This window comes from Rousettus aegyptiacus, unplaced genomic scaffold (assembly GCF_014176215.1).
Source record: "Rousettus aegyptiacus isolate mRouAeg1 unplaced genomic scaffold, mRouAeg1.p scaffold_m13_p_11, whole genome shotgun sequence".
NCBI lineage: Eukaryota > Metazoa > Chordata > Mammalia > Chiroptera > Pteropodidae > Rousettus > Rousettus aegyptiacus.
Window position 1 is genome coordinate 50,425,950 of NW_023416286.1, and position 26,497 is coordinate 50,452,446.

General features: G+C 36.6%; 1 protein-coding gene across 6 annotated transcripts in view; it reads right to left on the reverse strand.

Moving 5' to 3' along the window:
* Nucleotides 1-26,497, reverse strand: part of MYO16 (myosin XVI) — a 499,709-nt gene that overhangs the window by 22,770 nt on the left and 450,442 nt on the right. For all 6 annotated transcript variants that reach the window (XM_016145252.2, XM_016145250.2, XM_016145255.2 and 3 more), the window contains 2 exons: nucleotides 16,168-16,326; nucleotides 3,473-3,564 (listed from right to left, as the gene is read on the reverse strand). In XM_016145252.2, the coding sequence (XP_016000738.2) occupies nucleotides 3,473-3,564; nucleotides 16,168-16,326 (251 nt within the window). The remainder of the gene's footprint in view (nucleotides 1-3,472; nucleotides 3,565-16,167; nucleotides 16,327-26,497) is intronic.

The following is a 26,497-nucleotide window of genomic DNA, read 5'->3' on the forward strand; positions in this document are numbered from 1 at the left end:
AACATCTCATTTTTCCATGTCAAGTATAGACCCCTAAATAGATGTGTAACTAGCAATTTTATGCCAAGGGCAAGCACTAAGCATTTATTTTATACAGCCTCATCTGGTACCCTCTTGTCTTCAGGACACCCATCCTGAGCTGCTCATGCTTTTGCTCTATTTATAATCTATGGGCATCCTGTGTCAGGTTACCTGGCCTTCTGAGTCAGCAGAGGATTGCAATTACAGCAAAAAAAAAAAAAAAAAAAAAAAAAAAGCTAAGAAGCCAATCTTGATTGGAAAATGTTCTCAGTATTTCATTCACTGCTTAGTCTTTCGCCACTGAGTTACTTTTAAAGTAATGCAGCATGTCAAATGGCACAAACAAAAAAATATACATTTTTATACCTTATAACATGGCAAGTAGATAAATGACATATTTTTATAAGTGCTGTCTAATTTTAAAAACAATCTGAAGTAGTTTCTATAACCCATGAAATTTCAGATTTGATATTGAATGTGCCACAAAAGCCCTTTCCAAGGCCAGTTTGTGTAATTCCATGACGTCACACATTCACTGCTGGTCTGATTCATCGAGTGCTTTGGAAAGACATGAATATTTTATCTTGGTCCACAGCAGAGACCTACCAAGCCTTCTATATAAGGGGTATAAATGAACACAGCCATATGCAAGCTAATGTCTCACTTTTCACTATTTTCAAATCAAACTTTTTTTGCAAATAAAAATCATGCAATTATAGAATAGAAACTATATTTTCTATCTTCTGTACCTTGAAGAAAGAAACAACTACTACCTATTGAGGTGCTACCTCTATCAGAAAATGTTTTATGCATATATCAAGAAAAAAGTTTGTATGCATAATGTAAAAAGACAAGTACTTGGATATTAAGTAAATTTTATGGATAATAAAGATAAAATCAGATTAGTGTGTCAGTCAAAATTCTTATTTGCAAGGAATGGTAACTAAGTCTGGACATCTTAATAAGTAAAAGTTTTACTTGAAGGAGAAACAATGACAGGAAGTTAGAAGGAAAGATGAGGCAAATGGGACAAACCAAGGTGGTTGTAGTGGCTGCAAAACACATACACTGACCAACATCTGCTGTCGCTGGAAGGAGCCACGACTTCCAGATGGGACCCCTCATCCCATGGCGACATCTATTCTGTCCTTTCCATTTTGTCTCTCACTCCATAATCTGTGGGTGATATAGATTGACTGAAGCCAACTCATGTGTTTGTCTAGCTGTCGAAGGAAGGAGGAAGAGGGAGTTTCTCCCCTTATATTTTCACTGTGGTAGGTGAGAAATATGTGACTGGCAGCTAAAAAACTAAATCATAAATACCGTGACTGCTTAGATTTTTGTTTTAAACCAAAAATTCTTTAAATTTTATGTAAAAGTTAAATGATTCTTGCATTCCTTCTAATGGGTTACGGTAAGTTCATTCTCCAAAGGGGATATATAATCTTGACATCCATTCGAGCTGTGGACTGAATTTTACCTATGGTCTTTGGCAAATTACTAAATCTATTTCCTGTTTTCTTTATCCAAAATAATGTCCATGTATTTTATCTTCCTTAAAGATATTTTATTAAAATCATTGATGATGCTAATTAAAATATAGATATCCTCAAAGAGGTATTATTAAATTTTTAGTCAACAATTTAATTTTACATGCTCAATCAGTCCAGGAACTAATTTTATAGAATTCCTATTCAGCTGCATTAAGTAGAAAATCTACAATGCGATATGCGTGTATGTGTTCACATTTCCTCTATAAATGTCACACAAGAGGCATTTATGCTCAAAGACCTGTGGCCATTAAATACATAGCTTCACATAACTTGTATAGCTTCTCAGCAATGAGGAATGTGTCCTACCATGAGAATGCCCACACTTTTGCATGGAAGAAAATGAGTCTGGTTTTCCATTTCTTTGAAAAAATGCAGTGTGAGATAATTGGAGGCAGAGATGTTTGCATTTGAAAACAAGCCCCCATTGAGAACTAGGAATGGAAAATTATTCCTGACTACCTTTCTCATTTCTTTTTGTTTCTTGGCTAAGTCTATGAAAGATCAGAGCAATAGTTACAGAGATGTCTATTTTATGCACCTTCTTTCAAAATTAACCCTTTTCTCTATGAATTGCATTGTAGTGGGAGCCCTGGAAAGGATGTCAGATGGCCTGTCATTTGCTCTAATGTACAAGAATCAACCCTATAATAAAAATCAAACCAGTGTTCACTGCAAGTAAGGTCCCTGGTGAATTATCTTAGATAAAGCATCTGTAGTGCTTACAAGGTAAAGTAAATGCATCTCTAAGGAGCAGAGGAGAGATTAGGACAATCTATTATTGCAACCGATCAGCATTTTCTTTCTATTTCAGTGCCTATATATCAATGTAAGTGATATGAACAGATTGCCTTCTGTAAGATTTATTTTTAAGATTAAAATTATTGATTTTTCTTACTACCTCATCAGTGTTATTTAAAAAAATCTCAGCTGATAATAAAGCCATGCCAAATATTCAAATGAAAGCTGATCATTAACTAGATAGTTGATTTCATAAAAAACATCTGGATACTTGACTGAGTTTTTTAAAGATTTTTATGTAAATATTTGACATAATAAAAGTTGTACTTACTATAACTTAATACCAAAAAAAAAGATCCTGTGGCTTACTCTGAATAGGTTGATAATAAAGTCTTTGATATAGCTGTCTGTATACAACCTTGAATGCAAAGTCCTATATTTTTGAAGATAATTTTTGAAAACTGTATTTTAAAATTCAACATAAAAATAATGTTAAATTATTTTTTTTCCTAAAAACACTTGTGATTTTTATTCCTGAAGTGATAATTTTCTTTATTTTGTTGAATTTTTTACGGCCAAACACATCAAGCAATATATGCGAAATCACTGAAACACATCAAAACAGTTTTGTGAACTCTCATTTTGATTTCACAGTGCTCTGATCATACGTTATATTTTAAATAAGTTTGGATTACATAGAATTTGAAGATAATAACTGTGATGTGATGGCATGCCATAAAACCATGGGTGCTTCAAGCATTTTATTTCCATGTGTTGTCATTAAAGACCTCCCATTTTAGTGGAGGCTAAATGAAGAAAACGTATTAACATCATTCAGTAAACTTAATACGATCTTCTCCTGACAGTAATTTAAAAATACCACAACATAAATTATGTCCACAATCTTCCATTTAAAACCATTTATTAATTTTTATTCGCTTTGGACATTATTATTTTTTAGACCAGGAAAAATCTGTATTCGGCTGAGACAGAGGAGAAAGAATGCTGAGCTGAAGAATCTTGGGGTAGAGATGAGAATAATTGCATTCTCTCGTCCTTAGTCATACCTTTTTGAATCTTCTTGGTCATACCTTAGTGAATCTCCTGTCATAGCTTAAGTTCAGTTATTATTGTATATATGAATATCTGGGGGTCATTACCTGAGTGGTGTGACTTTCTCTATGTCTCTGAAATGTTGAGGTCGCTGTCCCACTCACAGAAAGCCTGGAGTATCCATCTTCTTCAGGTAAACCTATTGAGGTTAACAAAGTAGTTAAATTGTGTGTATTTCCCCTGAACAAAATAAGTTGTGTACTTACTGTGATAAACTAAAATTGTTACATTTTTTTGATTGACATGATCGTAGATAAACACGAATTGAATAATAAAAACATTCCAAGAAAATATGGGAATACAAAGTATTGGGAAGTTTTATTTAATAAAAGAGGAAGTATATGAGCAAAAGAGATAAATTGATAATGAGAAAATATATCATAATAGCACAAAAGTAAGCAAAAGTCAGCAAAAAAGTATTGAAGGGGAGAAGGAGAATTTTTCTAGAAACTGAAAATTGATGAAGCATTGATGGGGGAAAAGAAGCATATATGGATAAAAAAAGAATAAAAAGGTTCCTTGAGTTTCTATAAAAGACAAAGTTTGTATTTAATTTGTAGAGTAGCAAAGAAGGGATTAGAAGACAGATAAGATACAATCAAGTGTGTGTCAGGTGAATTTTATTGACTAGTTTATTTTATATACAAAGGGAGGAAAGAGATTGGGTAGAATTCCATGACTAAATCATCAGGATAGCTGCACAGCTATAATAGACCAATTCATAATCAACTATATAGAATGAATGATGGGTTTGAGAATATTTACATCTCCCCTCCCCTAAATAATATAGAAGTACTTATGAGGCACCAAAGGATTTTTATTAATTATTCCTCATTACAAAAGCAGGGTTTTTCAACCTCAGCACTGCTAACACTTTGGGCTATATTTAATTCTCTGCTGTGGGGGCTGTCCTGTGGATCACAGAATGTTTAGCAGCATCGCTCATGCCTACCCTAGATGCCAGTAGCACTTTTCCAGTGCAACAACTAAATATGTCCCCAGACACTGCCAATTATTCCCTGGAAAGCAAAATCACCCCTGACTTACAACGATTGTGAGAGAGAGGGATCAGTATCATCACAAGTGACTTATTTGGAAAAATAAATAGATTAAAAATAGCAACTACCCAATTGAATGAGTTACCTAGAGAACTTCAAATTCTGAAGTGATCACTATTTTCATCTCAAATCAGAATTAGCCAGAATGGTGTAATTGGTTAAACATATATATTATGATTGCTAAATTTAAAAAATCATATTTTTCCAATTACAATACAGAGTTAGTTGTTCAGGAAAGTACACAAAATCTTATCAACACATAACAGGGCCTCCCAATTGATCTTCCTGTTATGTACACAAATACCTTGTATGGAAATTTTAGCTTTATTGAGACTGGGTAGACCAAGGCCAGCACCTGAAAACTAATAAACTTATGGATTGGGGCTCGTGTGCTGGAGAGTAGGTCCCTGCTATAAGCAACAGCAATGTCTTTGGTTGGCTAGGTGAATATTGTATGAGAGACTGTGGCCACAGGTGCAGAAAAGGTTCCAATCCAGCAGTTAGTGTTAGAGCCATCTGGAATCTAAACAGATGGAAGGGAGCATGGGAATCTAAGATCAGGCACGACTTGGACTTGTAGGCAACTGAAGCAACAGATAGTTGGCAATATAATGTGTGTCCAGGTAGCAGGGCACAGCAAAGGGTTTGGGACTTATGTGAAGGAAGAATGTCAAATTGTATGTGTGTGAATGGCTAATTGATAAGCAAGACAAATATTCACTTCTAAAGATCTGGTTCACTGAGTCCAGGGATCTGAGGAAGGGGAAGAAAATTGTAATCCATTTTTCAAGAGTAAATTGTAATTAGAAGTTTTACTCTCCAAATCAAAACAGAAACTCTATTTAGTGAAGATATACACACACTCAGAGCCAAATCAATAGTATAAGTGTCTTATATAGTATCGATTAAATAAAGTTAAAAAACATTTATGGTTGGCCTCTGAATAAGGAAGGTGCAGGGAAATACAATGAAGAATAAAGAAATTTTCTACTTTTGAGAAGCTTAAATTAAGTGGGAATGACTGTTACCAGAATACACAACAGAATGAGTTAAGAGGTAAGTAGGAGCACAGGTAAATTAAGCAGTTTTTTGGAGAAAGCAGGGATTAGAGGAAACATGATGATAGAGATGCCAAAGGGTCTAGGCCTTCCAAGATAAGAAGGATTTTGAAAGATGAAGAGATCTGAGAAGGGCCTGCCTGGCTGAGAGGACAAATGAGGTAACACAGTGAAATATAAAGAGCTTGCTCCCTGTCCAGGGGAGTGGCCTGTAAGAGTATGGCCAGAGGAGGGAACCTGGAGGATGTGCTAGAAGGTAAAGCAGGACAGATATTAGAAGACTTTACATAACATTTCACAGAAATTGGATAATATTTGTAGACAATGGGTAGTACTGTAGGTTTCTGAGAAGGGATGTGACACCATTTACCAGTGGTAACTTAAAGTCATTTCTTACCTTCTGATTAAAGAAATCATTGACCCCAGAATCTATGGCAGGGTCAACAGAATACGAACAGATGGCTTTAGGTTGAGGAAGGAGAATATGTGGGAATTGAGAGCCAGGTGATGACAGAGGAAGAGTGAGGTAGAAGAGAGGGGTGCCAGAGGAATTCTGCATGAAGAGGTCTCCTCCTGATGAAGGAGGAGGTGAGGAGAGTATCTGGAATGAGAAGCGTTGGGTGGAGGAAATCCTTGACAGCTGTAGAAAATACGTGAGAACCACGTTATGGCTAATATACCAAGAGAGTGTGGCTAGATAAAATAATAGCTGGGAAGCACTGAAGGGCAAAGGAGGTCACAGGGCAGGACTTCCTTTTTTTTTTTTTTTTTTTTTTGACCAATGCGATATTTTATTTTGCTGCCAGTCAAAAGCAGTACATTTTTAAAGACAAATTACGAAAAAGTGACATTAAAGGCACAAACCATCAAGAAAATCCAAACATTAAAAATATATGTTAAAAATACTGTAAAAAATGCAAATTCAAAAGAATATAGCACTCAATAAAAGGCTTTATTTTTCTTAAAACATCCAAGAAATCAAAATAAAGTCCTACCCTCAGATTTTAAAATATGGGCAAAGACTATGCATAAAAAATTAAAGACAATACAAATGACTGCTAAATAATAAACATGTTCATTATCACTATTCAAAGAAATGCATAAAACTACATAAAGTATCTATTCCCCTATCAAGATAGCAAATATTTCAAAACTTATTACTATAGAAATTTTGTACACATATAATAGTAAAGAAAATATGTAGAGAAACTCCACTTTGGAATTTTCATCATTTCAATCTTGTTTCACCTATTCATTATCTCTTTAGAAAAATATTTCAGAAATTTAAAAAATTTCCAGGAAGTCATTTAACCTGCAAATTCTTGAGCATGTATCCCTAACTGGTAGAATTTTTTTTTTTTTTTTAACATAGAATTTCCTTATTCAGCTAGGGGAAACACTATTATGCAAAGGCTCCAGAAAAGCCCTAAATTCTTATGGGTAGAAAATTCAACTGTGCATTCCCCCAGGGTTGAAGGTTTCGGTGTTGAGGAGGGGGACATTAAGGTTAACCAAGAGCCACCGATTTGCTGATTTCCATTGGAGGGTAGGCTTACATCACAGAATGATTGTTTATATATATTTATGAGCTTGCTCTAGTTTTCTCATGGCCCTAGCCATCTCCCCAGTCCAGGCTCTAAAGTGATAATTCCTAGTTTAAACAGTTTTCTGTCCCTTCCTCTACATATTTTTTCTACAGTGGTAACAGTGTGCCTCAAAGTGCTGATAAGCATGTCCGTTAGATATGAAACTTTCATTTAAAAAACAAACAAACAAAACAAAACAAACAAAACAAAACAAAAAACTTGCCCTGATTACAGCAAGCACTAAGGCCTTCTGAAATTGTACCCATCCTACCTATCACCCTGCTCTTCTGCTTTGAGAAAGCATGCTGAGGCTCAGGGGAAGGCATTCCACGCATGCTGATCTGAACCTCAGAACAGATACCGACACTCCATAGGATGGGCTGCTCTTCACTGCAGCTTGGCAGACGAGAGTCAGAAAGTCATCGGTTGTGATCATGGGTCCAGGCAGAGGGAGGAGGCTTTGCACTCCCTCTTCAGTGTAGCCGAGTACCACTCAGAGCTGTGTATATTAAACCATCTCCAGGACACTCAGGAGCGGCGGCTTTTAGGACATTCTCATCAGTTATGGTGTGTATTTAGCCTCTTGAAATGTGTAGAATGATTTTTGAAAAAAATCAGAAACTGAGGTCATGAAATCTACAAGCAGAGCCCAATGGGTTTAATTAAAGTCTTCTAAAGAAGAGAATGGGATAGACTGTAAATGGTGGTGTGACAATGCACTTTATATGGTTAACTAGTTAGAATCTGCTAATCAACCCAAAAGTGTTTAGTCAATAGCACTGGGATTTGGATTCATTTTTTATGTCCTATCAGCTTACCAAGCACTCTCTAATTTTTCTCCTGTTTTTCTATGCAATTGCACATCTGCATTCACCTTCTCTGACCACCTATTCTGTATCTCCATGTTTGCCTTCCTCAAGGTATATTTCTTAAAGGTTGACACTGCATAGTTTCCTGGTCAGATGTTCTTTTCTCATTTCTCTTCATATTTTTTCTTCAGATGCTATAAACAATCCCCATTTTTCAAGCTTCCTTGAAAAGCTGCCTTTCTTAGCTTTCCATTCTGTAATACTCATCTAATTCCACCACTCTAATCATTTATGTAACAAGCATTGATAGCTAGAAGTCCTTCTTAGCTTTTGAACTACAAATCCAACCCACAGGATTAAATTCCACTTAGAACTTCCTTTTTCTCTGTTAAGAGTGCACTATTCTCCCTTCATCTTTAGTCTCAAGTTCTTGGAGTCATCCTTCACTCCCGTTTTCTTACCTCTTGTACCAACACATTCTCTAACACTCTTGCTGGGCGCACACACCCTGTAATGGTTCAAATAGAGGAACACAAAACTGGTAATCCCAACATCAAGTTTCTGTTCCATTGTTTACCCTGAATAATGTGATTAGATAACTTTCTCCAAAATAGCACACGGTGCTCCCTCCAAACAAGAGCCACCCTTTAAGAGACACTCTTTAAATTGGTGTTCAATGCCCTGTACACATTTTCTTTCCTATCTTATATATTTACAAAGTACCCATTCACATCCCTGCCAAAAAGACATTGTGCAGTTTTTTGGGGTTTTTTGTTTGTTTGTTTGTTTTTCAATTAAAGGTGTTCCCTTTCTTGTCTGGATTCTGTTTGTTTTGAAAAATCCCAACTTTCGCCATGAAATGTCCTTAACTCTCCCAGCTCATAAGACTTTACTCTTTTATGTGAGAATCATTATTTATGTGGGTGCTTTGACACTTGTCACTGGCTACCCTATTTTATGCTCTCTTTTGATATGTATTATCAACATTTTATGTATTTTCTCTCACTTTCTGTGTGCTCACAAACAGCACACCTTGGGCTGCTTAGATTTCATCGCTCCTGTCATTTTATAGGAATCTAAATGTCTGCATGCAACGAGTGCTTAATTAATGGTCCTTAATTAATGGTCCGATTGACTGATGCGCATATGGCTTTCACTAGGGCTTCCTCTTGCCATTTTGCCCTTTACATTGTTGTAAATCCTCCAACCCAGGGAAAAACAGATCCTTTCCCTGAACTCCATCCACGTATCCCAACTTCATTCATCCCAGAGGCTCCAAATTATATCTGTCATTGCCCTGAATACCAGTGTAGGCCATCAAAATGATATGCTTGTTTGACTATTCACATGTGTGTATTTGGTTTATGTGTAAATAAGTCATAAGGCATTGATTCTAGCATTACACTCTGTAAAATCTTTGAGAAATTAACTCACCAATTTGTACTTTATCTACTTCATAAATATAATTTTTTAGTTTTCTTGGGTAAATCCTCAGGGATCATCTAACTCTAAAATGTCAAAGATTTTTGTCCTAGCAGTTTATAGGTAATGTTTATTGGGCACTAACTTGTGCTAGTCTCTTCATTCTAAATAATCAACAATCATGAGCCAGGTCTACTGGTTATCCCCATTTTTCAGATGAGAAAAGTGAAAAATGGAGAGGTAAAGTAATTTGCTCATGGTCATGGGGTTAGTAAGCATTAGAGTTGGAGTCTGAACCTAGGGAAACAAGAATACAAAATTGCTAAGAAAATTAAGTTGGAAGTAACAATTTTGTGTTCCTCCACTTGAGCCGCTGCAAGCTTGTATACCCAGCATGAGTATTAGAGAATGCATTGGTGCAGGAGTTGAGAAACAGGGGGTGAAGGATGACTCCAAGAACTTGAGACTGATGATGGGAGAATGTGCACTCTTACCAGAGAAAAGGGAATGTAGAGTCAGCATTTCAATCCAGCTATTTTCAACCACGGTGGAGGAAATTTAATCAAATGAAGTCCAAATCAGAAATAATTTAATATGACTTAGAAATAGTTTAGCTAGAAGGACGTGTGGGGCAGGGCTTTATAAATGCCTGAGGAGCTTGCTTTCTTTGCAAAGCTACCTTCTGTTGCTCAAAACAGATAACTGTGCAATATTCCAGATTGTCAAGTGAAGGCTTGCTTCCTCTGGCAGTTAGCCTTTGAGTCAGACAACAGTATGAGTTCCAAAGAATTTATACATTCCCCATAAACAAAGTGATGTTAAATGTACATATGAATATATTTCATATGCTCAAACCAGAGGCTCCTTTGCCAATGGTCTGGACCTATCTTGAGGCATAGCTGATGAAAGCCATTCTTTGATGTTCCCAAATCAGTATGATTTACCGCTCCAATGGTGCTAAATTCAATATGGTGCTGGAGTCTATGCAAAGGATGCAGAGGTCCTGGTCCTGCAAATGGTCTCACCTAGGCCTTCCCTATAGAAAGCCCTTAATCACCTCAGATAATCCTTGCTGTGCACTGAGGATGAACAAAATACAAATAAAAAAAGATAATTTTCATAGAATGATAAATATAAAAATCAAATATAATAACTGTATTCTTTAATTTCCCTTTCTTCTAATGTCCAGCAATAACATATATATTCATTGAGCAGCAAGAGAGAAAATCATACTGAGCATAAAATGCTTTAGCTGGAATTTTTTATATCTGTATTTCCCCACAAAATAAACATCTTTATATTCACAATATTTAGTTTGATATAACTAAAACGTTCTAACACTAAAAACTGTTCTCTAATTTAATGATAAATAACCACAAGTCCAGAGAATAATTAAGTATATACAAAAGATCTAAGCCTGTATCCACATCAGTAAAAGGATGGCAATTAAAGTAAGTGATAGCTATAATTACCCACACATAACTATATTTCAGCAAATGAACAAACAGATAATTATTTCTGGGAAGCAGAGGTAGCATGCAGATACTGGCATTCAAGAGAGAAATCGTTTCCTAGAAAATAACACTATTTCTGATTCAATTAGAACTTCAAGTTATTTTAAACATTTATTTCCATCTTGTGCCTGTATTTAGAAAGCACATTGCATGTTGTAAATTATGAATCAGTACTAATAACTGCTTTAAGAATTATAATGAATACATACATACATACACACACACATATATAAAATTATGTATTGCACATGTGTTATATTTATTCAATTTTTATCATACTGACTAGGAGACATTTTCTGACTCTGCCCCCTGCATAAGACGTACTGGTTCACTGTAAGATGTAACATTGTTTTTAATCAGTAAATGCTTACTGAGTGCCTAACTATCCAGGACATTGTGCTGGATATTTTAATCATAGGAAAGTTTTAGAAATCCAGAAGTTCATAGTGTTCACAAAGTAGATCGAACATAGAAAGTGGTTTTATAAGATTAAAAACCCAACTGAAATACTTTACTTCTGTATGTATAACTTTTGAGATTTTCAAGTGATCTTTGATTAATGACAAGACAGAACTAGCTTTATTTTAAAACCTTGTCCCTGTAGCATTTAAGGAACGATATCTATCTGTCTGTCTATCTATCTATCTATCTATCTATCTATCTATCTATCTATCTATCTATCTATCTATGTTTTAGGGTTTAGAAGTCTATTATGTTAAGTTTAGAAGTCTGAATTCCTAGAGATTAATTTATATTATTTTCAGGAAAATAATTTCAAGAAATGTATTCCACAAAAATTTCCATTTTGGTCTAGGGATGTTTTTTTTTGTTGTTGTTCTGTTGGTTTTTGGTTTTATTTTGATTTTGGGAATAAGAATTAGTTTTTTTGTATTGTTTTCTAGGACCATTTCCCAAGCCATAGTTTTTGTCTTTTGAATCAAAACACATACAAATTAAATATTTTAGAAAAAGGAAGCTTTCCCTCTTTTTATGATAGGATATGCATCATCCAAGGTGAGCTAAGGAGAAAGCATGAAGTGAAATTTTAGCAAAAGTGATGGATGTATGGTCATCTTTCTCAAATGTTTGTATATTCAGTTTTGATCATTCAATATGTTTTAAATTTTCTTTTGTTTAATGGCTATTCTTAAAAATCCCAAAATTGCAAGTAAAAGAAAATTGAATTACCTTCTTACTAGATATATGCAACCTTTGTGAAATACTCTTCTATCACGCACTCAATGTCTATTGCTGTTACTTATATTCCATTTTTATTATTTTAAGACTATTCAATTTGAATATAAGAGCATACAATGTTTTTATTTAATTTACATCCTCAAAGAAGGTTATCATCAGAGATTTCAGAAAGTAATTGTTTTTTTAAAAGATTATATCTCATTATTTCTAAACACAAATCTGAACATTACACATTAACATGGAAAGTTTTACAAAATACCTATTTTAATCAAGTTGGAGTATACATCATAAACTTCCAGTGCTATTTTAAGGGTGGAAAATAGAAAGATAATTTTAATATCCAACAAATAAGGCTTGGTTATTTTAACTCATAATAGTCCTATATGATGGAATGCTATGCATCCAATACCATTAACAGCCCCGGCTAGCTATAAACAATGTAGATTTATATTTGTTGGCATAGAGATAAATTATATGATTTCCTAAGGGGAAAAAAGCAGATTATTAAAACTATATGTATAGTATAACTCAAACTTTATAAAAACAAAGCCAAATATATTATGTAAACATGTACATATGTTTGTATGAAAAAATAAAATTTAACACAGTAGAATATCAGACGTATTTAGAACATTTCTAAGTAATAGAATTATGGTAGTTTTTAGTCTTTATTCTTTCCTGTATTTTCTAAACTGCCAAATAGAGCTTGTGCAATTTTTATAAATTGTATACAATTTTAAGTGCCATATGAATAATGCTATATATTTTAAGAAAGCTGCCAAAGTCATTGAAAAGAATACATTAAGAAAGACCAATACTGGGGGATCCTGGGAGCTTGTATCATTATTTGCTGAACTTTTGTCTGTTCTTGGTGGTAATAAATTTTTGATAACTACAGTTCTTTTTGATAAATCTCTTCACTGCTAGTCTAAAAATCCTTTGTATCTTATAGGAGTCATTCTCCCCATCACCCCAAAACACCATAAAGTCTCCTTCTTGTGACACAAATACTTCTAATCATTATATGTAACCCCTGCTTCATACGGAGGGGTAAGATTCATAAACACTTCTGGAGTTTCTTCTGTGTGTGTGTGTGTGTGTGTGCGCGCCCGCGCGCGCACACACACACATTAATGCAAGTCATTAAGCCAATATTTTTTCTTAGCCAACAGAACATTTCCACATCATTCTGGAAACCTTAATGCTAAGCTTAAACAAACCTGCCCCATCCAGCTACCGCCATCGATGACTCCCAAAGCGCTACCTGCAATTAAAATTCCCTGGCTAGTTTTTATTCTATTTCCATTTTCCCCTTCCTCTTTGGTAAATCAGCAATGAACATCTTTGGGTCAGCAACATACCTATATGTATATATCAAAAGTCACATTTATAGACCATAAGATTCACCCTTATTAATTGTACACATCTATGAATTTATAGGAATACACACATTCCTGTTTCTCAATAGCACTACATGCCTCTTGGCTGTTTACTTGGTCTGAATGTTGTGTCTCCTAGAATTACTATGTTGAAATCCTAATCCTCAAGGTGATGGTATTAGAAGGTGGGGCCTTTGGCATGACAGCAGATCATGAGAGCAGAGTGAGCCTTCAGGAATGGAATTAGTGCACTTGCGAGAGAGTCACCATACAGCTCCTGCACCCCTTCTGCCATGTGAGCACATAGTGAGAAGCAGGCAGTCAGCAGTCTGCAACCTGGAAGAGGGCCCTCACCAGAACCTAACCATGCAGGCACCCTGATCTTGTCTTCCAGTCTAGAGGACTATGAGCAATAAATTCCTGCTGCTTATTAGTAATTCAATCTATGACATTTTGTTATAGCAGCTCGAACGGACTAAGACAGTACTCTATCCCCTGCCTTTACACCTAGCTTCTGGCAATCACAGATCTGTTTTCCATCCTATAGCTTTGCCTTTTCCAAAATGCTCAAATAAATGGAATTGCACTTACAGCCTTTTGATTCTAACTTTATTCATTTAGTGCAATGTGTTTGAGATTCATCTATTTTATTTTGTGTAATTGTAGTTCGCTGTTGTTATTACAGAGATTTTCCATGTACTAGTTGGCCTGTAAAATGGCCCCCAGTGGGCTCGCCTCTAGGCACTCACGCCCCATGTGATCCCCTCCCATCAAGTAGACCGAATCTTTGACTCCTAACAAACAGAATGTGGCAGAAGTACAAATGGATGCACCCTCCAAGAGAAGGCTGTATAAAGACTATGACTTCCATCTGGCTTTCTTGTAGATTGCTTGTTCTAGGGGAAGCCAGTTGCCTTGTTGTGGGACCACTCTTATGGAGAAGCTCATGTAAATGAACCTAGAAGTGGATCTTTCCGAGGCTTGCCAAGAAGCCAGGTGAGTGATCTTGAAAAGAACAGCATGGAGGAAGGTTGAGCTGAGTTATAACTTTAAATCAGGCAGTCAACAAAAACCTCAGTGAGCAAATATAAAGTAAGAAGTTCAGAAGTTAGCTGATGGCAGGGGAGAGCATTTCAGGTAGGGGAACAGCAAAGGCCCTAAAATAGAAACATGTCTAAATTGCAAGATGGCCTGTGTGGCTTGAGTGGAGTAACTCTATGTATTACTAGAGGTTTAAATGAAGAGAAGTTGAAATTACCATTAATTATAAAATATTAATTCAAGAAAAGGGATATTTTGTACCAAAGGCACTCAGCTCAGCCACATCCAAATACTTGACCCACAGAAATTACGAAATAATAGTTGTTTGTCGTAATTAGCCCCTAAGTTCTGGGAGTAATATTCACACAAATAGGTAAATAATACGAGCCAGTTACCAGTTGAAGGACACTTTATTTTCAGTTTTAGGTGATTATGAATAAAGGCACCATAAGTATGTGCATACAGATGTTTGTGTGGATACTGTTTTCATTTCTTTTGGATATAAATACCCAGGAGTGGGACTGGTGGGTCACACAGAAAGTGTGTGTTGAACTTTATAGGAAACTGCCAACTAAAGTCTGTTTCTTGATGCTTCCTCTCATCAGTGTTGGAAAATTCTCTACCATTTCTCACCAAATCTTTTCTCTTGCCCATGTAATATTTCTTCTTTCCCTAGGATTCCAATAACCCTTCTCACTGACTGTATCCTTTATACCTCTAAACCATTTCCTAGAATCTTGATTCTTTTTATTTGTGTTTCATTCTTGATATTTTCTTGATATTATCTTTCACTTCCCTGGTGTATTTCTTTCTTTCTTTCTTTCTTTTTTATGACTGTGTCTAATTAACAAACTTGAAGTCTATCCCCACAATCCTAGGGATCAGTCAGAAGCACAATCCCATCTTCTTTGGACTTGGGAAGTGCCACGAACATCCCTCAGAAAATATACGGGGTTCCTTGCTTAGCCTCCACTTTTTTCAGTCCCTTTCCAGTTGTTTCACTGTCCTAGCAGGGTTCTAGTGCCTTCAATTAGATTAAACAAACAAAACAATTTTGTTCAGCTCTTTTGGATGTTTTCAGAAAAAGGTTGGTCTGAATCTTCCCATCAGTCATTATTAGAAGTCCTGAGCTTTTAACTGTGACAGAAATAAGATATTTGTTTAAGCCACTATTAGAGAATTTTTGGATATATACAGTCAAGCCAATTTCTAAATGAAGCATTCATTGATACACTCAAATTAAATACTTAAAGCCAGTTTGGTATTTACTACTTCTTTAGTATTATCTTCTTTCACTCTTTTTAGGTGTGAGATAAGATATATATATAAATGTGTGTGTGTATGTATGTATATATATATATATATATATATTTTTTTTTAATTAAAAATACTGTTAGAACATCCATCTCCTTCTTCTGCTCAGTACGAGCCTCATTTTACACTGGCTCCCATAGACCAAATATTCCATAAATATCTCTGAAAAGTCAACTAATACTGAATACAGCTTTAATTCTTTAACTTAATGTATAATAAGTTGACAATATACCCTACAGTGATGTTTCATAGTTTATATTCTATTTTCCAGTTTTTAAGCCTATTTTGTTTTTATGTTTTAAATCCATTCTCCCTAGAAAGTTAAATCTTATCTATTTTACTTCTGGGTTTAAAAAGTGCTTACCATTTGAGACGGAATTTCCATTTTCAGTAGTGATAGCACTAGAGAGTGAATTAGATAACTGAATCCCATGGTTATTTGCATTTCTATCTTGAGTCTCTGATGCAATTTCTGATGTACCAGGATCATCTCGGCTAGTTAGGTTCATGTTAGTTTCAAAACCTAAAATAAATTTTAGAAAATATTATTCTTTTCTGATAAAATACATTGAATAAATTGAAGAAAATACTGAAAGGAAATAATACAACTTATGAAATCAAACACTAATTACATTTAAAATGATAAATTGGTAGTAATAATTAAATTTACGCCCTATAAGATATTTATCAAATTTCACCACAACATTGTTAAACATAATGGGAAATAGTAACTGGTAAAAATGAATATTATAATTTGTTATTTTCAAACATATCTATATAGAATTTTGATGTCATAGATCAAATAATTTGTCATTATAACACTTTCCATTAGAGAAGGCTATTTCCTAAAGGACATGCAGCAATAAGTTCTTGTTTTAGAAGTTTTCTGAATTATGAAATTAAGTAGAGCTAAGGCAACCTTATAGGTTTGGGACAAAATAAGAAATATGTTTTCAACATTACTATAAATGTGTTATCATCCATTTAGAAATACTAAACTTCAAAGCCCCACTCTTGCTTTCTATACACTAAGAATATTACCTAAATGTTTATTGCATGTCCCAAATTGAGCACTTGAAGAAATGCAAACACAGAAATCATTGTCAAAAATAGAGTGAAGAGCCAAATAAATACATATTTTTTAAAAATATGTGATAATGATAAAGTAAAATATAACAAATGCTAGGGTTTGCAACAATGTCTGATAGATTTTTCTACAATGACTGTGTTATTCTTAGTCAGGTTCTACAAGTGACAGTGTGCAAATCAAGCACAATTGTCATCATGGTGTGAGGCGTGGCCCTCTCCACCTCTCGCCTCCTCCACCTGAGTCATGTTTCCTCTCAGACTGGCCAAGTGTACCTGGGATTGGCTCTTGCTTTCCCAGGGACCTCAAAAATGCTCCAACCTACTGGGAGATTTCTGTTTAACATTAGAGATATACATGCTGCTTCTGCTCTTGTCTCTTGGTACACAATAGATTCTGGCTGTCTTTAGTTAGGCCTTTCTGAAGTTTTAGGCTAATAAATTATTCAAAAAGAATACAAATTATTATACTCTATAAGTGGCAGAACAGTTTATCTCTTGTGATCCCAATAACCAGGATCTCAACAGGCAGAGAGGTTATCCTTGTTTTGCTGAAAAGGGAATTAAGATCACCCAGGGTCAAGTAGCTGAGAAGAGGTGAAACAGAACTTTAACCTTTGTATTCTGATTATTGTTCAGTTTTTGCTTTTCATTAAAAGACAAAGTATACTATGTCATTTCCATGCTCTAAAATTTTAAATTAATTGTGTGCCTAAATTCTAAGGTAGGAAGGACGGATCATTGGGAGGAAAGGAGGGAGGTGGGAGGGAAGGAGGAAGAATGAAGAAGATCAGTCAACCCTCTAGAGCTTGTCTCCCAAGGCCAGGCTTCACTTGATCCTTTTGAATACTTCCTCCTGGACATTCTTTCCTCTTGTCCTTGACACTTACATTCAAATAACATTACAGGCCATGAATATTTCCCTAGATACTCCATATTGACTCTCATTTCAGTGCTTCAGTCTATACATTCTCTCTATCTCGAATGCGCTCTCCACTCTTCAACCTTGCCTCTTCCTACCCACCAGTGAGGATCTTTTCAGACGACCTGCAGTGCAATGACCACTCATTTACAAGAGTGCAGAACAGAGAGGAGCCTGGTGTTCCCAGGTAGAGTGGTGGCCTAAGGTTTAGAGTAGAAAATGCTGGGTAAACAGAATGAAGGCAAAATGAGCAGGGGTTTAAAAACCAGGAAGAAAAGTTTATATTTAAATGATCCAGTGAGCCACTGTAGCTCCTGACTTCTTGCACTTAAAAACAAGTGAAAAGGCTTTGGTCAAGCCAGCCTGCCTATGAATATCATATCGGGTGATCTAAACCATCTTAGTTCCTGACAGTGAGAAATTGTCAATGACAATGAGAGAATATCTGTATAGTTTGATCAACTCTTTTTTGCCTTTTTAAAAAAATCTTTGGAAAGTTAGTAAATTGGGTTTGTTTTTTAAGCTGTCTCAGACATTCACCTATTTTTATTCCTCTTTAAGCTTTTTTTTTTTAAAATCCAGTTGTTCATTGAGCACCTACTATGTGCCCAATACCCTCCAGGTGCTAGAGACAAAATAAAGAAAACCACAGACAAGCAGCTGGAAGTTTAGTGCCCAGTTTGATTACGGACAAACAAGCAAATAAACAGATAATTAAAAGTGGTAGACTCTCAGCTGGGTAGAAAAAAATTAATGAGCTGTGAGGGTAGGCAGCCAAAGTTTTCAGCCAACAGTGGGTTCAGAGAAATATCTCTAGGAGGTCATATTTAGACTCAGAGAAAAAAGAAGGAAAGAAGTAGCTGTGTAGAAAGACAATCTCCCCACATATGTGAAGACCCCAAACAAGAAACCAGGTAATAGGATCCTAATGAACTGGGTGCAGGGAAGCAAATGGCCTGTGGGAAAGGGGTCAGGATATCATCCAGGGTTGTGGGGGGGACCGCCACAGGCAGGAGTTGAAGCTTTGTTCTCACCGCAATGAGAGGTTAAAACTAAAGGGTGTGAAAGAGAGAGAACCTCCCTGGGTAAATAAGGAAAGTTCTCTTATGTTTGGTGGTGCAAGGCTCAATTCTCTGAGACACTGTTGAGACTCCTGGTATGAATATTTGATGCTGGTTTTCCTCATAACTGATTTCTTGACTACAGTTTAACCTGTAGTCAAGAAATGTTTTTAAATTTGTCACAATAAGCTATGATCTTTACATTATTTACTAAAATTTTCTCTATATTTTTATATTAAAAGTATATGTCTGCTCAAGAATGACTCTGGGTTGGAATAAGGAAATAAGTCCCTCTTAAAGTAAAGACATAATAATTAATGGTCAACCTAATGCTTATTAGTCACATTGCTTTTACAATAATTACCGGCTCCTGAGTGTTTATTACGTGCTAATCTCCTGCTAGATGTGATACTTGATTTAGCTCTTGTTTTTCCTAACAATTCTGAAGAGTTGTCACTATCACACCTATTTTCAAGATGAGGTCATTGAGGCTTGGAGAGGTTAATCTATGTACAACATTTCACAATTAGTGTTGCTGATGGATTCAGACTACGGCACAGCAGGGCTCCACCACCCACCCACACTCATTCCTGTGCTTGGTCCCTTACATAAAATCTTCCCTCCTTATTTCATTTGTTGATGTTAAAGGTAAGACAGCTTCTTTATTGTGGCTTTATCACCCATGCCTCAGTGGTAATGAAATGGGAAATGCAGGTTTAGAACTTGTACACAAACCATTGAAATATGGTTGCAAAATTAATATAGGTGTCCCCACTTTCCAGTTATCCTTATTCATTAATATCAACTGGGGGGTTCCTGGCTTACTAAAATATGTGTCAGCCTCTGCTCATAAACACCCTTACTCGAAGTTAAATCCAAACACGTAAAAGTGTCTGTGCCCCGACTTGTTAATTTCTTGATTCAGTCGCAATGAAGGTCAAATGCAGAAACTCTCAATAATCTGATTTTGTTGTAAAGTGTCAGTTTAGCACAATGCTCTTTGTCAAAATTATGCCCATTACTCTGTATTTAAGTACCGAGGGAATGAAAACGATGACAAATCCAGAGGAGGCTGGCATTAATTATGAAGAAGCCTTATTATAAAAGTGCATTGATAAGATGCATACTTTATGAAGACTTTTCAAAGGAATAATACAACGAAAACAAAGTTATCGAGTTTGTTTATGCTTCCAAGCAGTGGCCATCAGAGTTTTGAAGGTAAAGAAAAGTTGGTTGTACCAAAGGGAAATATTTGAGATTCTCAGGGAATCTAAACAAAAAAGCAGAGGATTAAGAACTGTAGAACACTATATAACAATTTAAGTAAGGTACATCTGGGTCATTTCTTATCTCTGCATTCAGTAAGATCGGTAATTTGTGTAGTTCAGTGGCATCCTTTGGTCAGGTACATCATAATACTGGTTGATTCAAATTCTTGGGGTGGTTTCTTATAGCCTATAAACAGAATTTCTCCATGACCCCTGCCTGGTGTTGTTTTCACAGGTATGGGAGAAATGAATCACACTGGGATCTGTCTCAAAGATAAAAAGTCTCGGCCTGTACATTAAGATATGATTATTAAACAGAAGTATGCAGTGCAGACACATTTAAGTTGAACTGTAATCCAATGAGAGAGTTCTAGCAAAACTCTAAATGTGAATATACAAAAAACAATGAGTTGTCCTTGTGTTAGTTTTTATATAACTAAGCTATCATACTGGGTGGGTATGATCCTTTGAAACCGTGGTTTTCAATAGGAGGTGATATTGCCTCTCCCCAACCTCCTTTCCCCCAGGAACATTTGGCAATGTATGGAGATCTTTCTGGTGGTCACAGTAAGGGAGGGAGATGCTACTGGCATTGAGTAGGTACATAGCAGGTATGCGACAAAATTCCCATGATGAAGAATTATCTGGCCCAGAATGTCAACAGTGCTGAGGCTGAGAAAGTCTATCATAAAACCTAAGGCAGATTGCTCCATTCCCCTACCCAAGTCTCTCCACTGGTCTCTTATTTTCTTCAGATTAAGACCTAAGGGTTTTCTGAGGCTAAGAGACCCTTCACTGCTCCCAACTAACTCCTTGCCACATGCACCCCTGAGCTCCTCACTCAGCCTCTCATCTTCCTGGATGGAGCATGGGGGCTCTGCTCAAATGTCCCCTGAGCACAAGGACTTGCCGGACAACCTTCTAGAAAAAAGCACCCTCCTCCCTGCCCCAGGTAAGTTTCTATCTCTACTTCCTGCTTTCGATTTTGTACAGAGTCCTTCTCACTGCATGACACATTACATTTCAATTGTTTGTTTTCTGTTTCCTCCCTCTGGAATGTTGGCATTATGAGCTCAAATGGAATGTAGGTGCCTAGAACAGTATCTACCCTTAGCAGGTGCTCAATAAATATTTGTTGAAAGAAAGAGAAAAAAAGAAAATAAAGGAATGTATTAATTATTACAACTGTTAAAGAAATTTAGTTTTCTAAAAGGAACTACAACTTTTGTAACTAAAATAGTTGTTTACTAAATGAAACATTCACGTGCATGACTATGGAGAAATCACATATCACAGTAATAATTTCTCCCCAGTCACATGAGATTATTGGAAACATATGAAAGGATTTCCACTGTTAATAATATGCCTTTGAGTTCTAATCCTTACTTATTTAAAATTACGAGGTAAGGGAAATATCATATTGCGTGAGGTGAAATTTTTCTGCTTGTTCAAAGGGCCAGAGCTGTTTGCTTTCTATCTAAGAGTGTTAACTTGAGGAAGAAAAGACTTATGGATATTTGAAATCTACTCCTGACTCACAGTGGGAAGATTCATATTTCTGGTATTGTCCTACCAATTATCATTATTTCATTATTTTCATTATTTTCCTACCAATATGCAAGGTCCATAGATATTTAGTTTTTAAAAATCTTTTACACGGCTTTACAATCTGTAATGTCATAAAAGTATAGTCAGTTTGGTAAATGTTGGCTTGACATCTTGGTGGCTGGAGAGGCAGGTTGACCAGGAGTCTAGTTAGTGGAGGTTCCAGACTCTACCCCTACTTGCAAAGGCCACTTCTAAGGCCCAGGAGGAATTGCGGGGGGCAATGCATGAACAGTTAACACTTGAGTACCAGACAGCTTTTTCTGTTAAAATTTCTATAGTAATGTAGTTATAATGAATTATTTATTATTCATTTTTTTCTCTTTTTTCAACAAATATTTATTGAGCATCTACTATGTGCAGGGACTATTTTAGGCATTAAACAATGAGCAATTTGCTTTATTTTCTTATTTAAATTAATGTTCACTTTACTCCATATTTTTTTGTCATCTTTATTCTTTTTCTTAAAGAAGTCCCTCCTCCCTCCAGTTATATAAGCTTCAATGTCTGGAAAAAATAGAACCTGTCTCGGGCATACAGGGATCTCTCAGTAGTCTATCTGATCAAATCCTTAACTCTGGGAGCTCACAGTTACTGGGAAAAGAATGGGTTTGGAATCACTGAATAAAGCCACAAGGCAACATAGCCTCTGGTTCTTATTAACACCATTTTTGATGATTGTTATTGCTTTCCGCAGGTCCTTAGAGCAATGTCCAAGTAGGAAAAGCCTTACTCCTAACTAATCACCCAACTATTTTGTAAGTCTATCTTGATATGAAGGTGTGAATAAGTTCATATAAGTGGATGTGTATAAGAAACGAAGGCAGGATTTTGTTGGGGAGAGAGGAGAAGTCAGATGAAAGCTAAGGAGAGGAATTTGTTAGAGAATGAACGCAAAGATTCTGCTGGGGAAGAGAGAAGTTTCTTACAAGAGAGACAGTAGTTTCCTTGACTAAATTTGGGCCAGCTAGAGAAATATGGAGAGTAGAAGGAGTGACTGAGAGAAGTATTCATTCCACATCAACAGCAAGAAGAAATATGGCCAAGGGCCCAGTAGTTGGTCCATCTCTGGGCAAAAGAGATGTCCTCGGGCTGGTGGCCACTCCAGGGGTTACATGGTAGCTGAACATAGAAGGAAAGCATGGTGACCCATTAGCCGATCACATTCTTTTTCCAAACTGGGAGCTTTTGCCATGGATTCAACAAGTATTTATTTGGTCCTATGCAGTCCAAACTTTATGGTAAGATTTAGCTGAAAGTTTTTAGAAATGTATATCTAAAAAAAAAAAAAAGATCCCTTAAATGCTTGCATTCTAGAGCGGTGATAATACACAATAATACACAATAAATGATAGGAATTTATGGTACAAACTGATGAGTGCAAGAAGAAAAAGCACAGACGACTGTACATCTATCTTGGGAATTTAGGAATGAAAAACCATTGCAGCATTCTCATCCTACTCAGCTGAGTTAATGTAGTATGTGTGTGTGTTAAAGCCTTTGAAACATAAAATGCCAACATGTGTGGGAGGGACATCCAGGGTGCATTCTAATGGGTGCCTTTTCTCAGGCTTCTGGGTATTGACTCACTCAAAAGGTGAATGCCTTCATGGGGCCTTCAATGTAAATGTTAAGGCAGCAGAAGACCAAGGTCTGGAACAAATGTGGTTTAAAATGCCCCAGGAATCCAAGGGGCGGGGCTGAAATAGCCAGGTGAGCCTTTAGGGTGTGGGCGGGAGCAGAAAACACTGGATTTTAAAGCATTAACAGAACGTGGAGAAGAGGAGGGAAAGGGAAGCAAAACGTGTGAAGCAAGAGAGTCAGAACTGAGTGGGCTCAAGAGAGAGAAGAGGCTGGCTCCATCCCAAGTCTGCCCTGGGAAGTGGGAGACGTTTGGAGTTTATGTGGCATCACATAAGTGGGGTCCAGCAAGCATTTGGAGTAAGGGCATGACATGAAGAAGACTATTTTTAAAATGTATTAATCTAGCAAAAAGTGTGCAGCTGGATTAGCTTTAAGGGGAGATTAAGAAACAGAAAGGCAGTGAGAATTTAGACTCAGGACACCAGGGAGTGGGCTAAATTAATCCCTTTGAGTTGAGGAACAAAGAGTAAGTCAGGATCGGCTAGGTGCCCAGAGATGAGGATGAGTTTGGTGCTGTGCATGTTGACTTTGAAGTGATAGTTACATACCTAAAGGCTAAACTTTATGGCAATTATTTGGACAAGAGCATTTTATTAGGACAAAAAAGAAAATGCCTGAGAGACTTAAGAATCTCTCAGTAGGGAGGGTTTTTTTCCAGGAAACTCGACATTCCAATCAATGAATAAGGAGACAGAAGGTGACACACAAGTGGTAGTGGATACAAACAGGCAGGTGCAGGCTTGAAGTGGGGGAGCACATGGGGCGGGATGGGGGTGGCAGAAGTTAAGGGCTTTGCAAAGCGGAGGGAGGCTGACAGTATCAAATGCCACAGAAAGGTCAAGGAGAATGAGGCAGGAATGAGCAATGTTGTGTTTCTTTAAGAAGAAAGCTTAAAAACATCTTCTCTCTCTTAGTTACCTTAGCTTGAGATAATTTTAGGGTGTATTTTGGAAAAGTGTAAGATAAGATCCAGGATTCAGTAATGCAGAAGGAAAACAAACTATAGCTGTTTGACTGATTTAATACCAAGAGTGCTATGCAAGGCATCAAAAATGTGAAAATACATTTTAAACTCATTACTCATGCTGGCTGTAATTTATTCTGCAACTCTATAGGAAAATTCCTCTTCGGAAAGGCTATTGCATGGAGGGAATGTGCTTGTTTTTTCCCATGTGGCATTAAGGAAAAGTGCAAACGCTGAGAGGGTGGCTGGTGGCATGGTCTTGCTACTGCTCAGGTTCTCATATCTAACATCAGGGGGTTACAGCCAGGCCACGCTTACAGATCCACACAGGTGATGTGTGATTAATTCAGACAGGATCACTTAGACCCCAAGTCGGCATCTAGTATATGTTAAATCAAATCTACCCTGTGTTACAAGAAACAATGCCTTCTAAATCTAATTTTTCTAAAATCTTATATTATTGTACATGAGGAAGAAATACAAGTAAAGAATTAGAAATCACTCGTAGGTTCCCCTGCATTCTGCTATCATAAGCTAGGAAGTGAATTAAACCTTTTTCTTATACACGAAAGCATAACCCAAACATTTGGCATATCGCCTCAGAGAAAGACAAATTTCAAGTATAAGGATTCACATAGGCACAGCGGCTGATCCTAAAGCCAAATAAGAAGAGATTTCACATGCAAGGCTGCAGAGAGAAAAGATGTTAGTAGAGGGGTGTGTTGTTAAAGGGGAGGAGTGTAGGCTTATGAAGGGTGCACACTGAATTTGTGCATGTTTTCGATAACACAAGTCTAACTGACCCCAAAGCAGGTGAACCAGACGTTATCATCCCTTTGCTGACAGGTGCAGAAATGTATCAAGAGAGGGCTTCAGTGTCTACGAGTAATGCAGAACCCGTAACACAACACTAAGTTACCATGCGTTTACTGTTGTGACACAGCAGCATCCCACAAATTCTATAAGAACTGATTACTTAAGAAACAGAAAAGAAAATAACACCGTGGCAACTGGAAAGGATGGATTTGAGAGAACATAACTGCCCTATGTGCTACTGACCTTAAATGGCTAGAGCTGGCCCCCAGCATTCTTTCCTACTTTTTCATAACCCCTAATGAAATCATCATTCTTTAAATCAAAATTCCTCTTGAACATGTGTCTTAAGCAATTTTCTGTAGCAGAAAGTGCCACAAACACTTATCCTCTGGGTTAAGTAAGGTAGAATAGAAATACTTCCTTAACCCCTACTCGTAGCTCCTGCCACCCACTCCCCTGCCAAGTCTAAAGAGAGGAAATACCAACTGAAGCAGGAAATAGAGTGAAATCTGCAACAGTGTATGCGCTACGCAGAGGGAGAATGTATTGATGGTAAAGCTGAAAAGTGGTTGTCAATATAAATAAGGTCTCAGGGCCCCAAAATGCACAGAAAATTATGCTGTGCCAATTTTCTTTTACATTTAACTAAGTACTTTTGTGGCCCTCTATTCTGTCCCTGCCATAATGGGGGAAAAAAAATCACATTAATTCCTATCCTTTCCTTGTACTTGGGTAGCTTGTCTTTCCTATAATTAGCTGAATATGCAACACCTAAACAACAAGCTGCCTGGCCCAGAGACCCATTCCTCATGTATAATTTCATAGGTCATGCAGTTATTTATATTGCTGTTATTTTTACATTTCCTAAATGCCAGGTAACGTAAATCCAGGCATCCTGGAACGCAAAGCAGCACTGTTTGTCTCGGCAGCGTAAGATTTAGTCTAGTTAGATGGTCTCCCTTCACTTTCTTCAGAAAGCAAATAATATTCCTGCTTTTTCAGTGAGAGCATTTAGTGTTTGTGACGCCAACACTGTGTCACGTGGATAAGTTAGTGAAGCCTATCGTCTGAAGAAACCAACACAGGGCTGCCTCCCTCACACTTCTGACGGTTCACTCGTCCTTTCTCGGGTAAACCACCAATGACCAGCAGCAAATTTCTTCAGAACAAGAGTATTTACGCATATATTTATTTTCATGAGAATTGCCTTGGCTCTATTTTGTCTCTTGGCATATAATCTTCTGTATATATAGCTACTAAGTGAGTCCCTCCTGGATTTCTAATAGGCAAAGCGTTTTAAGAATAATGACTGCAGTCCTTCAGAAAAA